The following is a 12,645-nucleotide window of genomic DNA, read 5'->3' as shown; positions in this document are numbered from 1 at the left end:
GACCCGTTACACAAGTTGTTTATAGAGACAAAACAAGTTGCACAGGCTGTTTATGCAGACAGGACCAGTTACACTTGAGGTTTAACCGTGGCTATCAAGGGAAATCAGGGATAGTATTAACGCCAAGGAAGTGGCATAGAAATTGGCCAGAAATAGCAGAGAATCCGGGGACTGGGAGAAATTAGCTCTCAGCAGAGGAGGACAAAGGGTTTGATGAGGTCAGGGACAATAGAGTACGAGAGGAAGCTTGCAGGGTACATTCAGACAGATTGTAAAAGCTTCTATTGATATGTAAAGAGAAAAAGGTTAGTAAAGACAAACGTAGGTCCCCTACAGTCAGAATCAGGGGAAGTCATAAGAACAAAGAAATGGCAGACCAATTGAACAAGTACTTTGGTTCGGTATTCACTAAGGAGGACGCAAACAACCTCCCGGATATAAAAGGGGTCAGAGGGTCTCGTAAGAAGGAGGAACTGAGGGAATTCCTTATGAGTCAGGAATATTGTGTTGGGGAAGTTGATGGAATTGAAGGCCGAAAATCCCCAGGGCTTGATGGCCTACATCCCAGAGTATTAAGAAGGTGGCCTTGGAAATTGCGGATGCATTGACAGTCATTTTCTGACATTCCATAGACTCTGGATCAGTTCCTATGGAGTAGATGGTAGCCAACCTAACCCCACTGTTTAAAAAAGGGGGGAGAGAGACAACATGGAATTATAGACCGGTCAGCCTGACATTGGTAGTGGGTAAAATGATGGAATCAATTGTTAAGATGTCATTGCAGCGCATTTGGTAAGAGGTGACATGATAGGTCCAAGTCAGCATGGATTGTGAAAGGTAAATCATGCTTGACAAAACTTCTGGAATTCTTTGAGGATGTTTCCAGTGGAGTGGACAAGGGAGAACCAGTTGATGTGGTGTATTTTAATTTTCCGAAGGCTTTCGACAAAGTCCCACACAAGAGATTAATGTGCAAAGTTATATCACATGGGATTGGGGGTAGTCCGTTGACTTTGATTGAGAAATGGTTGGCAGACAGGAAGCAAAGATTAGGAGTAAATGGGTACTTTTCAGAATAGCAGGCAGTGACTCGTGGGCTACTGCAAGATTCTGTGCTGGGGCCCCAGCTGTTTACATTGTACATTAAATTTAGACGAGGGGATTAAATGTAGTATCTGCAAATTTGCGGATGACACCAAGTTGGGTGGCAGTGTGAGCTGCGAGGACGATGCTATGAGGCTGCAGAGTGACTTGGATAGGTTAGGTGAGTGGGAAAATGCAAGGCATTTAGTATAATGTGGATAAATGTGAGGTTATCCACTTTGGTGGTCAAAACAGAGAGACAGAATATTATCTGAATGGTGACAGATTAGGAAAAGGGGAGGTGCCACGAGAACTGGGTGTCATGGTATATCAGTCATTGAAGGTTGGCATGCAGCTACAGCAGGCTCCTAACTTGAGGAAGGACATTCTTGCTATTGAGGGAGTGCAGCGAAGGTTCTCCAGACTGATTCCCGGGATGGCGGGACTGACATATCGAGAAAGATTGGATCAACTGGGCTTTTCTTCATTGGAGTTCAGAAGAATGAGCGGGGATCTCATCGAAACGTTTAAAATTCTGATGGGTTTAGACAGGTGAGATGCAGGAAGAATGTTCCCAATGTTGGGGAAGTCCAGAACCAGGGGTCACAGTTTCAGGACAAGGATAAAGTTCTTCACCCAGAGAGTGGTGAACCTGTGGAATTCTCTACCACAGAAAGTTGTTGAGGTCAATTCACTAAATATATTCAAAAAGGAGTCATTAATCTCTTGTGTGGGACTTTGTCGAGACAGGGTCCATTAAACTGTCTTTTTGTAGGGCAGGACACTTTACACAGACTATTTTTACAGACAGGATCCATTGTGCATGCTGAATTTCGAGAAAAGACCAATCACACAGGTTTTTAAAGAGAAAAGATTCAATCACGCATGCTATCTGGAGCCAGGACCCGTCAAACAGGCTGTTTTTCGAGGCAGGACCCTTTACACAGGCTATTAATAGAGACACGACACGTCATGCAGGCTGTTTGTAGAGATACGGCAGATCATGCAGGCTGTTTGGAGAGACAGCACCCGTCACACAACTGTTTATCGAACCAGGTCGTGTTAAACAGACTGTTTATAGAGACAGGACCCGCAACACAGGATGTTTGTAGAGACACGACCCGCCACACAGGCTGTTTATAGAGACAGGTCCAGTTAAGCAGTCTGTTTCAGAGACAGGACCAGTCACACAGGTGTTAAAGTGACCAGACCAGCCACATAGCATTTGAAGCAACAGAACCCTTCACACACAAGTTTAAAAAAGACTGAACCTGCAATATCGGCATTTGAAAGAGCCAGATCCAGTCACACAGACGATTTAAGCAGGAAAATCGATTAAATCAGAAAAGTCTAGACATTCCTCTCTATCGGTGGCACAAAACAGACAATTTCAGAGTGGAAAAATGAATCCTAAATTCTAGGAACTCAAATTTGTCCGAGTTTCATTTCCATTAAAGATCATTCACAGTTTCTAGTCTTGTGCTGAATATGACCCGTGAGAATCTGTCTATTTTGCAGACACTTAATTTTAGTATGTTTAAATGCTTTTATGTAGATATGTTTAATACAATTCGTTGGGTAATTCCCAGATGTCCAATCTCAGTGTACAGATTGTGTTCCATAACACTATTGACTTGTACCTGTAGGGGTTGGAGATGTTATGCCGTGTCAGACGGTGAGTGTAATGTATTAGAAACAAAGGAACATAAGAAATAGCAGCAGAGTCATGACATGTGGCCCCCCGAGCCTGCACCACCTTTCAAATAAGGTCATAACTGAACTGATCTTGACGTCAACTCCACTTCCCTCCCTGCTCCTCATAACCCTTGACTCCCTTATTGTTCAAAATTGTATTTGCTTCATGGGTCCATTGCTTACCATTCCATAACAACCTATTACTATGAAGAACTATTTGATTTATTAGGAACATTCCCACTGCATATTACCAGTTCATCCACCAGGCTCACAACCACCTGCTACATGTTGGATTCCACGAAACCAGCTGCCTCTGGTTTTATTGAGTCTTGTGAATATCACGTGACTTGCTAAGCCACTCTTTCCCAACAGCTCTACAAACCTGTGAGCATACAGTATATTGCTTCTCCTTTATTTTAGAAGCAAGGTATTTCTAACATATTTTGAAGGATTCTTTATGATTACAAATGCTGAACCCGAGTATCGTATTGTAAACTTTTAGGTTCTTCCTGCTCCGACCTCCATTTCCTTGTAGTTGGCTGGCTATTCCCATTTTCTATATTCTTACTTGACTCCAGAGGCCGTCTTGGGGAATTTCTGTTTTCTAGAAGTGCAGCCCAGGATTCCTGATCTGAATCGTCCTGTGTCCTTTTGAGTTTCCTTAAAACCACTTCATCTGTCATCGTGTTTGCTTTCTTCATAAGATCTTGATAATATTAGTTATCAATATCCTGTCTGGTTGGCTTGCCTTTCCTCGTTGATCTTCACAACTGTACCTGAACTTCAATTACCCCCCTGAAGATATTGAGTCTCTACAAGATTGTCACATAGCCGCAGCACCGTTTAAGTCGGTTGCATCTGTGTTGATTTGGAGAAGGAAGTTGTGACTGTTTATTCAGTTGAAGTACTTCGACCTGCTAACTGACTCTGATCATCGTCCAAGTCAGATTCATCATTATCTGCTAGTGGTACCGAAGTTGCGTCACTACCCAGCAACATTTGATCTACAATAACCTACCTGATATATTTACCAATTCTGAGCAATTACTGGTAGGTGATACATGCTCGAATAATTGAAACATTTCCCATTTGAGTGGACTTGTCGTTTTGGACGGATTGAGAAATGTGACCTAATCAAGCTTACTGAAAGCACTCGTCTTTCGCAGCGGAATATGATGTTTCTGCACCGATTGTGCCTTTTCTAACTCATCAGACAAGTTTGGTTGCATCAAGCTCAGAAGCATCTTCAGCGAACGTTTCATCACTAATCCAGCAGGTGTGTGCCCTGTTGTAGAATGACGTATAGATTTGTATTTGAAAATAACTTTTGCTAACCTGTGCTTCATGCTCACCGATGATCCAGTTTGTAGAACTTGTTTCCACAAAGCCTCTTTGACAATCCTGACCAAACTTAAACCTTAAGCATTTGAAGCAGCATGATTTGGTGCTGGCAAGTGTGTTTGGTACCGTTGTGTGCTGAAAAACTCGCAAATTGCATGGACTAAAATTGCGGCCCATTATCTGACACCATTTGTTTGGACAGGCTATGGCATGCAAAAATGTCCCATAGTACATTCAATGTACGCTCTGAGTTTGTAGATGACTCCATATGCCGTACCTCAAGCCACTTCGAATGGGTATCGATTAGAAGCAGAAGATTGCGTCACCCGCCAGCAACATTTGATCCACAATAACCTACCTGATATATTTACCAATTCTGAGCAATTACTGGTTGGTGATACATACTCGAATAATTGAAAAATTTCTCATTTGAGTGGACTTCAGAAGGTCTAGTAAGGAGGAGGAACTGAGGGAAATCTTTATTAGTCGGGAAATTGTGTTGGGGAAATTGATAGGATTGAAGGCCGATAATTCCCCAGGGCCTGATGGACTGCATCTCAGAGTATTTAAGGAGGTGGCCTTGGAAATAGCGGATACATTGACAGTCATTTTCCAACATTCCATTGACTCTGGATCAGTTCCTATCGAGTGGAGGGTAGCCAATGTAACCCCACTTTTTAAAAAAGGAGGGAGAGAGAAAGCAGGGAATTATAGACCGGTCAGCCTGACCTCAGTAGTGGGTAAATTGATGGAATCAATTATTAAGGATGTCATAGCAGCGCATTTGGAAAATGATGACATGATAGGTCCAAGTCAGCATGGATTTGTGAAAGGGAGATCATGCTTGACAAATCTTCTGTAATTTTTTGAGGATATTTCCAGTAAAGTGGACAAAGGAGAACCAGTTGATGTGGTATATTTAGACCTTCAGAAGGCTTCGACAAGGTCCCACATAGGAGATTAATGTGCAAAGTTAAAGCATATGGGATTGGGGGTAGTGTGCTAACGTGGATTGAGAACTGATTGTCAGACAGGAAGCAAAGAGTTTGAGTAAATGGGAACTTTTCAGAATGGCAGGCAGTGACGAGTGGGGTACCACAAGGTTCTGTGCTGGGGCCCCAACTGTTTACATTGTACATTAATGATTTAGACGCGGGGATTAAATGTAGTATCTCCAAATTTGCGGATGACACTAAGTTGAGTGGCAGTGTGAGCTGCGAGGAGGATGCTATGAGGCTGCATAGTGACTTGGATAGGTTAGGCGAGTGGGCAAATGCGTGGCAGATGAAGTATAATGTGGATAAATGTGAGGTTATACACTTTGGTGGTAAAAACAGAGAGACAGACGATTATCTGAATGATGACAGATTAGGAAAAGGGAAGGTGCAACGAGACCTGGGTGTCATGGTACATCAGTCATTGATGGTTGGCATGCAGTTACAGTAGTTGGTTAAGAAAGCAAATGGCATGTTGGCCTTCATAGCGAGGGGATTTGAGTACAGGGGCAGGGAGGTGTTGCTACAGTTGTACAGGGCCTTGGTGAGGCCACACCTGGAGTATTGTGTACAGTTGTGGTCTCCTAACTTGAGGAAGGACATTCTTGCTATTGAGGGAGTGCAGCGATCATTCACCGGACTGATTCCCGGGATGGTGGGACTGATCTATCAAGAAAGACTGGATCAACTGGACTTGTATTCACTGGAGTTCAGAAGAGTGAGAGGGGACCTCATAGAAACGTTTACAATTATGACGGGTTTGGACAGGTTGGATGCAGGAAGAATGTTCCCAATGTTGGGGAAGTCCAGAACCAGGGGTCACAGTCTAAGGATGAGGGGTAAGCCATTTAGGACCGAGATGAGGAGAAACTTCTTCACCCAGAGAGTGGTGAACCTGTGGAATTCTCTTCCACAGAAAGTAGTTGAGGCCAATTCACTAAATATATTCAAAAGGGATTTAGATGAAGTCCTTACTACTCGGGGGATCAAGGGGTAGGCGAGAAAGCAGGAAGGGGGTACTGAAGTTCCATGTTCAGCCATGAACTAATTGAATGGCGGTGCAGGCTAGAAGCCTGCTCCTGCACCTATTTTCTATCTTTCTATGTTTAACCATCTTGCAAAAAGCAGCATGTATTCTTAGGAATGGTTTTCTTGTCAAAATCCATGTTTACACTGGCGTTTTAGTTAGCATGGTCCTGGACTCTTGACATTGGAACATTTACTTAACAATTCTTCGAAGGTTTTATACAACAAAAACCAATAAACAAAACTTCGGGCCACCACTTTCATGCCTACGATGCCAGTATGCTCACCATGAATTTAAATCCAATCTCTGGTTCATAGTGCACTTGGAATGAATACTGTGAGGCCCCCGTTTTTGACATCCCTCCTCACATGATAATTCGATCCGGTGTAGATAAAAGGGCATGTTCCCTTTCGCTAAATGTTTCTGATCTTCAGACCACCCTCGCTGGGTGAGTTCATAGACCACAGTAACTTGGCATCTTTCTGTGTGTGCTCTGTAATAACAGAGGCAGTGACAGAAATATTCTTATCAACGACATCTAGAGTGAAGATGGACTGATTGCGGCCAATTCCACGATCTTCATGAGGCAAATTTCAAAGGGTACGCGCCACTGTATTTTCCTTCGAAGTAAGATATTTGATTTTGTAATCAGACTGAGACAATAAGATAGCCCGTCTTTGAAATCTGGAAGCTGCTATGCATGGAATTGCCGCCTTTGGGCCTTGAATAGCTGGTAAAGATTTGTGATCAACTCGTAACATGAATTGGCACAGCAAAAGAAACTGGTGAATCATTGTAATAAAAAAAGGGCGCAAGAGTGGGACTAGCTGTAGTGCTCTTGTGGTGAACTGATATGTGATCGACAGGCCGAATGGCCTTATTCGATACTTTGAAACTTCTATGGTGTACAAAATATTTAGTATCCCCTCCTTGGTGTTGATCGTGTTCCTAGTAAGTATCTATGTCCAGTTATTAATTTCATAAACCATGTTGCACTGTGATAGTATTCTTGCTATTTTACGTAGGATACACAGTTATTAATGGTATTCTATGTTCAAGTTGTTGCATCTTTGTTAAGGCAAGGTTTGTTGTTTACAAATACTGGAACATGCTCGCTGCTGTTGGTGTCTCTCATAAGTCTCTGTATCCAGCTATTCATTCTAAAAGTAATTTTTCATTGTGATTCCCTCCATATCCCTCCCCAGTCCATCCACCCTGCTGTTGGCTATTGATCCTGAACGTGACACAGTATTGCCAAGATTGACACATTCCATGTTCAACTCAGGAAACGATATTAGATGAGCCTCTTTATTTAACACATTTCAGTCTGCTCTCTCCACTGAACGTTTGTTACATGGCAGTAGAATGCTGTGTTGGTTTGGGAAACTTTTCATCTCAATGCGAAAGTTCATCGACCAGAAATGTTAAATCTGTTTCTTGCTCCACAGAAGCTGCCTGACCTGCTGAGTATTTCCAACATTTTCGCTTTTCATTTCCGATTTCCAGCACCCGTAGTATTTTGTGTTGGTTTGACCTAATGCTTGGAATGGTTATTGACAAAGTCACAGGAACAAATCTGCTAGTTCACAGACACAACTTTAAATATCTGAAATGTACGCGAATCTTTCAGTTCCAGTCAGTGTCTCCTTTCGCACCATCACCAATTTCTGCATTCGGGACACTGCTTCTAACGGTTGGACTAGGATTACTCAGATAATGTATATTTTTACAAAATGTTCATACAGTCAGAATTCAATCCATTTTTTTACAATCTACATTTTCAATTTACAATTCGATCCCATGCCAGTGTTTCACAATTCAGTGTATCTCTCAGTAAGTCCCAGAGTGATTCCCTATCACCTCCTGCTGTACTTCATGATAAACAACCCCAGCTGATTGTAACTGAATTACCAAGGATAAGGAAATTATTTCATATTTTCTCGTCAAATGTTCTCTGCACAAGTGGAAACCAACAGGTGAAAAAATACACCTATAAATGTTTCCATTTGTGCTCAAATACTTTACAAAAACATTTGGCTGCTCTTTGCCTTTAGGATCAGACTTCTGATTTTGATGCTAAATAAATGCATTTAGTTGGATTTTATCTGGTCAATGATAATTATTTTTTTAATCCAGTGGGGTCTATTCTGTGCAATGTTATTTAGAATATCTTCCTTTCAGTGAGCTACAAGATGGGTATTTCGACAAAAACGCAGAAAAATTCATCTTTCACACAATTCTTACAGTCCAGTTATCCTTATAACTGCAGTCCATTGTAGTTATTATCTGAGCATTGTGATATTACATCCATACATTTTAAATACAATTGCCTGTAATCATTGCACGCCAAGGGTGCAGTTTCTGTATTTTCCTGTTACATTCAGTTCCATGTAACCATGAAGGATATTCAAACCAGAAGCAGGAACCCAGCGGGATTTTCTGTTCCTAACCTAACAGAGGCGTACAGAATCGAATTGCACTGCTCCAAATGCGAATGGATACCGGGATGCAAAGGCTTCCTGAGAAGTTCTGGTCCTTTGTGTCCCTGTTACCTCGGGCAGAGCTTTCACCTGCTGGGATAAAGGTAAATATATAATTTAATCTCTCATTGATCAAACATCTGTTACTTTACTGTTGTATTTATCCCCATATCATTTACTTGTTCCACAATATTTTCCCAATTATTCTTGCAATAAACCCTGTATTCAGCTCCACGGGTAATCCAATTAGATTATATCATTTAATGAGGGTAACGACTTGAAGATTTCAACCCGAGTTAAATAAAACTGCTCCTCTTTCTCCCAAACTGATGTATAATTTCCTTGTTTATTTCCCTTCCTCACAGTGAACTTAGTGACGATTCTGATCCTGTCCCAGGGAAAGTGCGGTCTCTCCAAATGTGTCACTTGGTACCTGGTGGCCATGGCAGCAGCGGATCTAATGGTCGTTATCTTCGACTTGATATTGATGGAGATTCCGATTCGTTATGCGGACCAGTTTCGTTTTCTGGCCGACGTGCCCGTGTGTAATTACCACGCTGTCCTGCTTTATGCAGTCACGGACTGCTCTGTATGGTTCACCGTCACTTTCACTTTTGATCGATTTGTGGCCATTTGTTGCCAGAAGTTCAAAACTAAATATTGCACTGAGAAAATGGCGGCTGCGGTTCTGGGAACAGTGACTGTACTGAGCGGCTTAAAGAACATTTTCTGGTATTTTATGTTGAGCGGTTGGTATACATTGTCTACCTACAGGTGGTTTTGCATGGAGTCATGGGAAGCCAGCAGTTCATTAGTCTTTGCAGTACTCGAGCTACTTCATTATATTCTCAACCCATGTGTCGCATTTGTTCTGATCCTGCTGCTCAATGCTCTCACCGTCAGACACATTTTAGTGTCTAGCAGAGCCCGCAGGAGACTACAGAGACCCAGCAGTGGGGAGCGTCCCAGAGACCTCGAGATGGAGAGCCGCAGGAAATCAATAATTTCAATGTTCATCATCTCCGGCAATTTCATCCTGTTATGGGCGTTGTTTATGTTGTTTTATATATGGCAACGGCTGTTTTATGATGGGCATTTATGTCTAGGCCCAGATATGTATCTACATTCGTTTGTAAAGGAACTGGGAATAATGCTGCAGCTCCTGAGTTGCTGCACAAACACGGGTATTTATGCCATAACACAGACTAAGTTCAGAGAGCATTTGAAGAATATGGTGAAAAATGCATTTACTCTGATTGTAAAATTCATTAAACCATGAGCAAAAAACGGAGATTTTGCTGCCTCAGATTGCCTGAATTAAGATGGCGGCTCTGGGTCACTGTACTAAGATGGCGGTGCAGAGTTCCAGCTGTCTTTTTTAGTGTGCTAACAGTGATGGGTGTAGAATGGATGTGGAGTATATCAGTGTGTTACAGTGAGCGGTGTGGGGTATATCAGTGTGTTAGAGTGAGGGGTGTGGGATATAAGTGTGTTACAGTGAGCGGTGTGGGGTATATCAGTGTGTTCGTGTGAGGGGCATGGGGTATATCAGTGTCCTACAGTGAGTGGTTTGATGTATCTCAGAGCGGTACAGTGTGTGGTGTGAGGTTCATCAGACAGTTACAGTGAGGAGTTTGGGAGTTATCAGTGTGTTAGAGTGAGGGGTGTGGGGTATAAATGTGTTACAGTGAGGAGAGTGTGGTGTATCAGTATGTTAGTGTGAGGGGTGTGGGGTATATCAGAGTGTTACTGTGACCAATGCGGGGTTCAACAGACAGTGATACTGAGGGGTGTGGGTTATATCAGTGTGTTAGAGTGCGGGGAGTGGGGTATACTTGTCTTAGCAAACAATTGCAGTGAGTGGTGTGGGGTATATCATTGTGTTAGAATGATGGTGTGGGATATAAGTATGTTACAGTGAGCAGTGTGGGGTATATCAGTGTGTTCGTGTGAGGGTTATGGTGTATATCAGAGTTCTACAGTGAGTGATGTGGTGTACATCCGAGTGGTTTAGTGAGTGGTGTGGGGTTCATCATACAGTCACAGTGAGTTGTTTTGGAGATATCAGCTTATTAGAGTGAGGGGTGTGGGATATAAATGTGTCACTGTGAGGAGAGTGGGGTGTATCAGTATGTTAGCGTGAGGGGTGTGGGGTATATCAGAGTGTTACAATGACCGGTGTGGGGTTCAGCAGACAGTTACAGTGAGGGGTGTGGTAGATATCAGTGTGTTAGAGTGAGGGGTGTGAGGTATAAGTGTGTTACAGTGAGGAGAGTGGGGTATATCAGTGTTACAGTATGGAACGCCGCACACCAAAACTTTGATGGCCTCGACCTGCCGCTGATGTTCCCTCGCAGGTCGGGGCCATAAAAGCAGCGGCGAGGTCGACCATCAGCAGCCTGGCAAGGGAAGGTACAGCGCGAACTGGTGAAGGAAGGCTTCATCATGATCCAGATCAGTGATTGGAGCGTGGGCAGATACAGCAGGAGCAGCGAGGTCTGGGTGAACGAGCAGGGAGAGATTGTAGAGAAATGTGCTCAGGGCCCAGGGCAGGCGTGAGTTCACGGCCAGGGGACCTGGGGCATCACGGGCCAGTCCACACTGTGATACGTGTGCGCACTAGATCGATGCAGCAGAGCTGATCTCCAGTCGTCTTGCTAATCCTTGCCAATGGACCAAGAGCTAGCTCTGTCAAGCCTGTGTGGGGGCTGGTGTCCAACGGCCATCCCATGTTACAAAAATCCACGCACAGGCATCTTCCAGCTATCTTTCCAAGCAGGAAAGAGGTGTGATGTGAATGATTAGCCACGATCTTATTGAATGGTGGTGCAGGCTCGAAGGGCGGAATTGCCTATTCCTGCACCGATGTTTCTATCAGGATGTAGTTCGGGCCCTTCATTGAAACACCTGTGACATCGTCCTTGTTTTGGCGTGGAAGTAAGTCATCCTCGTTTCGAGGGACCGCCTATGATGATGATGACATTAAGGGGCATGGTTTTTATCACAGTGTACAGTCAGGGGTATGGGGTGTATCAGTGCGTTAGAGTGAGAGGTGTGGGCATATCACAGATTTAGAGTGTGGTGTGTCGGGTATATTAGTGTTACAGAGATGTGTAACACTCTGTTTTTTCAGCGTGTTACATAGATGGATGTGGAGTATATGAGTGTTACCGTGAATGATGTGGGGTATATCACCGTTACAGTGAGGCTTGTAGTTATATCAGAGTGTTAAACTGTGGGGTGTGGGTCTTATCAGAGTGTTGCACTGTGGGGTGAGTGGGATATCAGTGTGTTACAATGCGGTGTGTGGGGTATGTCAGAATTTTACAGAGAGGAGTGTGGGGTATATCAGTGTGCAACAGTGAGGTGTGAGGTGCATATCAGTGTTACAATAAGCGGTGTGGACTACATCATACAGTTACAGTGAGTGTGAGGTATATCAGTGTTACAGTGAGAGGTGTGGGGTTTATCAATATTACAGTGAGGTGTGTGGGGCATTACAGTGTGCTACAGTGAGGTGTGAGTGGTATATTAGTGTGTTGCAGTGTGGTATGTGGGGTTTTAAAGAAATGTTACAGTGAGGTGTGTGGGGGATATCAGCATGTCACAATGATGGGTCTGAGCTATATCAGTGCTACAGTGTGGTGTCGGATATATCAGTGTTACAGTGAGTTGTGTGTGTTATATCAGTGTTACAGTGAGGGGTGTGCGGTATTTCAGTGTGTTACAGTGAGGGGTGTGGGGTATACCAGGGTATGAAAGTGTCGGCTGCTGGGTATATCAGTGTTACAGTGAGTGGCGCGAGGTACATGAAAATGTTACAGTGTGTGGTGTGGCGTATATCATTATTATATTGAGGGCTGTGGGATATATCTGTGTTACAGCGAGGGGTGTTGGATATAACAGTGCGACATTGACGGTATCGGGTGTATTAGTGTGTTATAAGGAGGGGTGTGGGCAAAATTATCAAGTTACAGTGAGTGACGTAGGGTGTATCAGTGTTACAGTAAGTATTGTGGGATAT

The 12,645-nt window shown here is 43.4% G+C and overlaps 1 protein-coding gene across 1 annotated transcript in view; it reads left to right on the top strand.

Moving 5' to 3' along the window:
* Positions 1-9,900, top strand: part of LOC139239375 (probable G-protein coupled receptor 139) — a 29,968-nt gene extending 20,068 nt beyond the window's left edge. Inside the window, exon 2 of the mRNA XM_070868050.1 lies at positions 8,987-9,900. Coding sequence (XP_070724151.1) covers positions 8,987-9,900 — 914 coding nt within the window. The remainder of the gene's footprint in view (positions 1-8,986) is intronic.
* The last annotated feature ends 2,745 nt before the right edge of the window (positions 9,901-12,645 follow it).

The sequence above is a fragment of the Pristiophorus japonicus genome, chromosome 27, assembly GCF_044704955.1.
Source record: "Pristiophorus japonicus isolate sPriJap1 chromosome 27, sPriJap1.hap1, whole genome shotgun sequence".
In the NCBI taxonomy this organism is placed as follows: domain Eukaryota; kingdom Metazoa; phylum Chordata; class Chondrichthyes; family Pristiophoridae; genus Pristiophorus; species Pristiophorus japonicus.
Note: the sequence above shows the minus strand (reverse complement) of the source record. Positions and strands in the feature narration are given on the sequence as shown.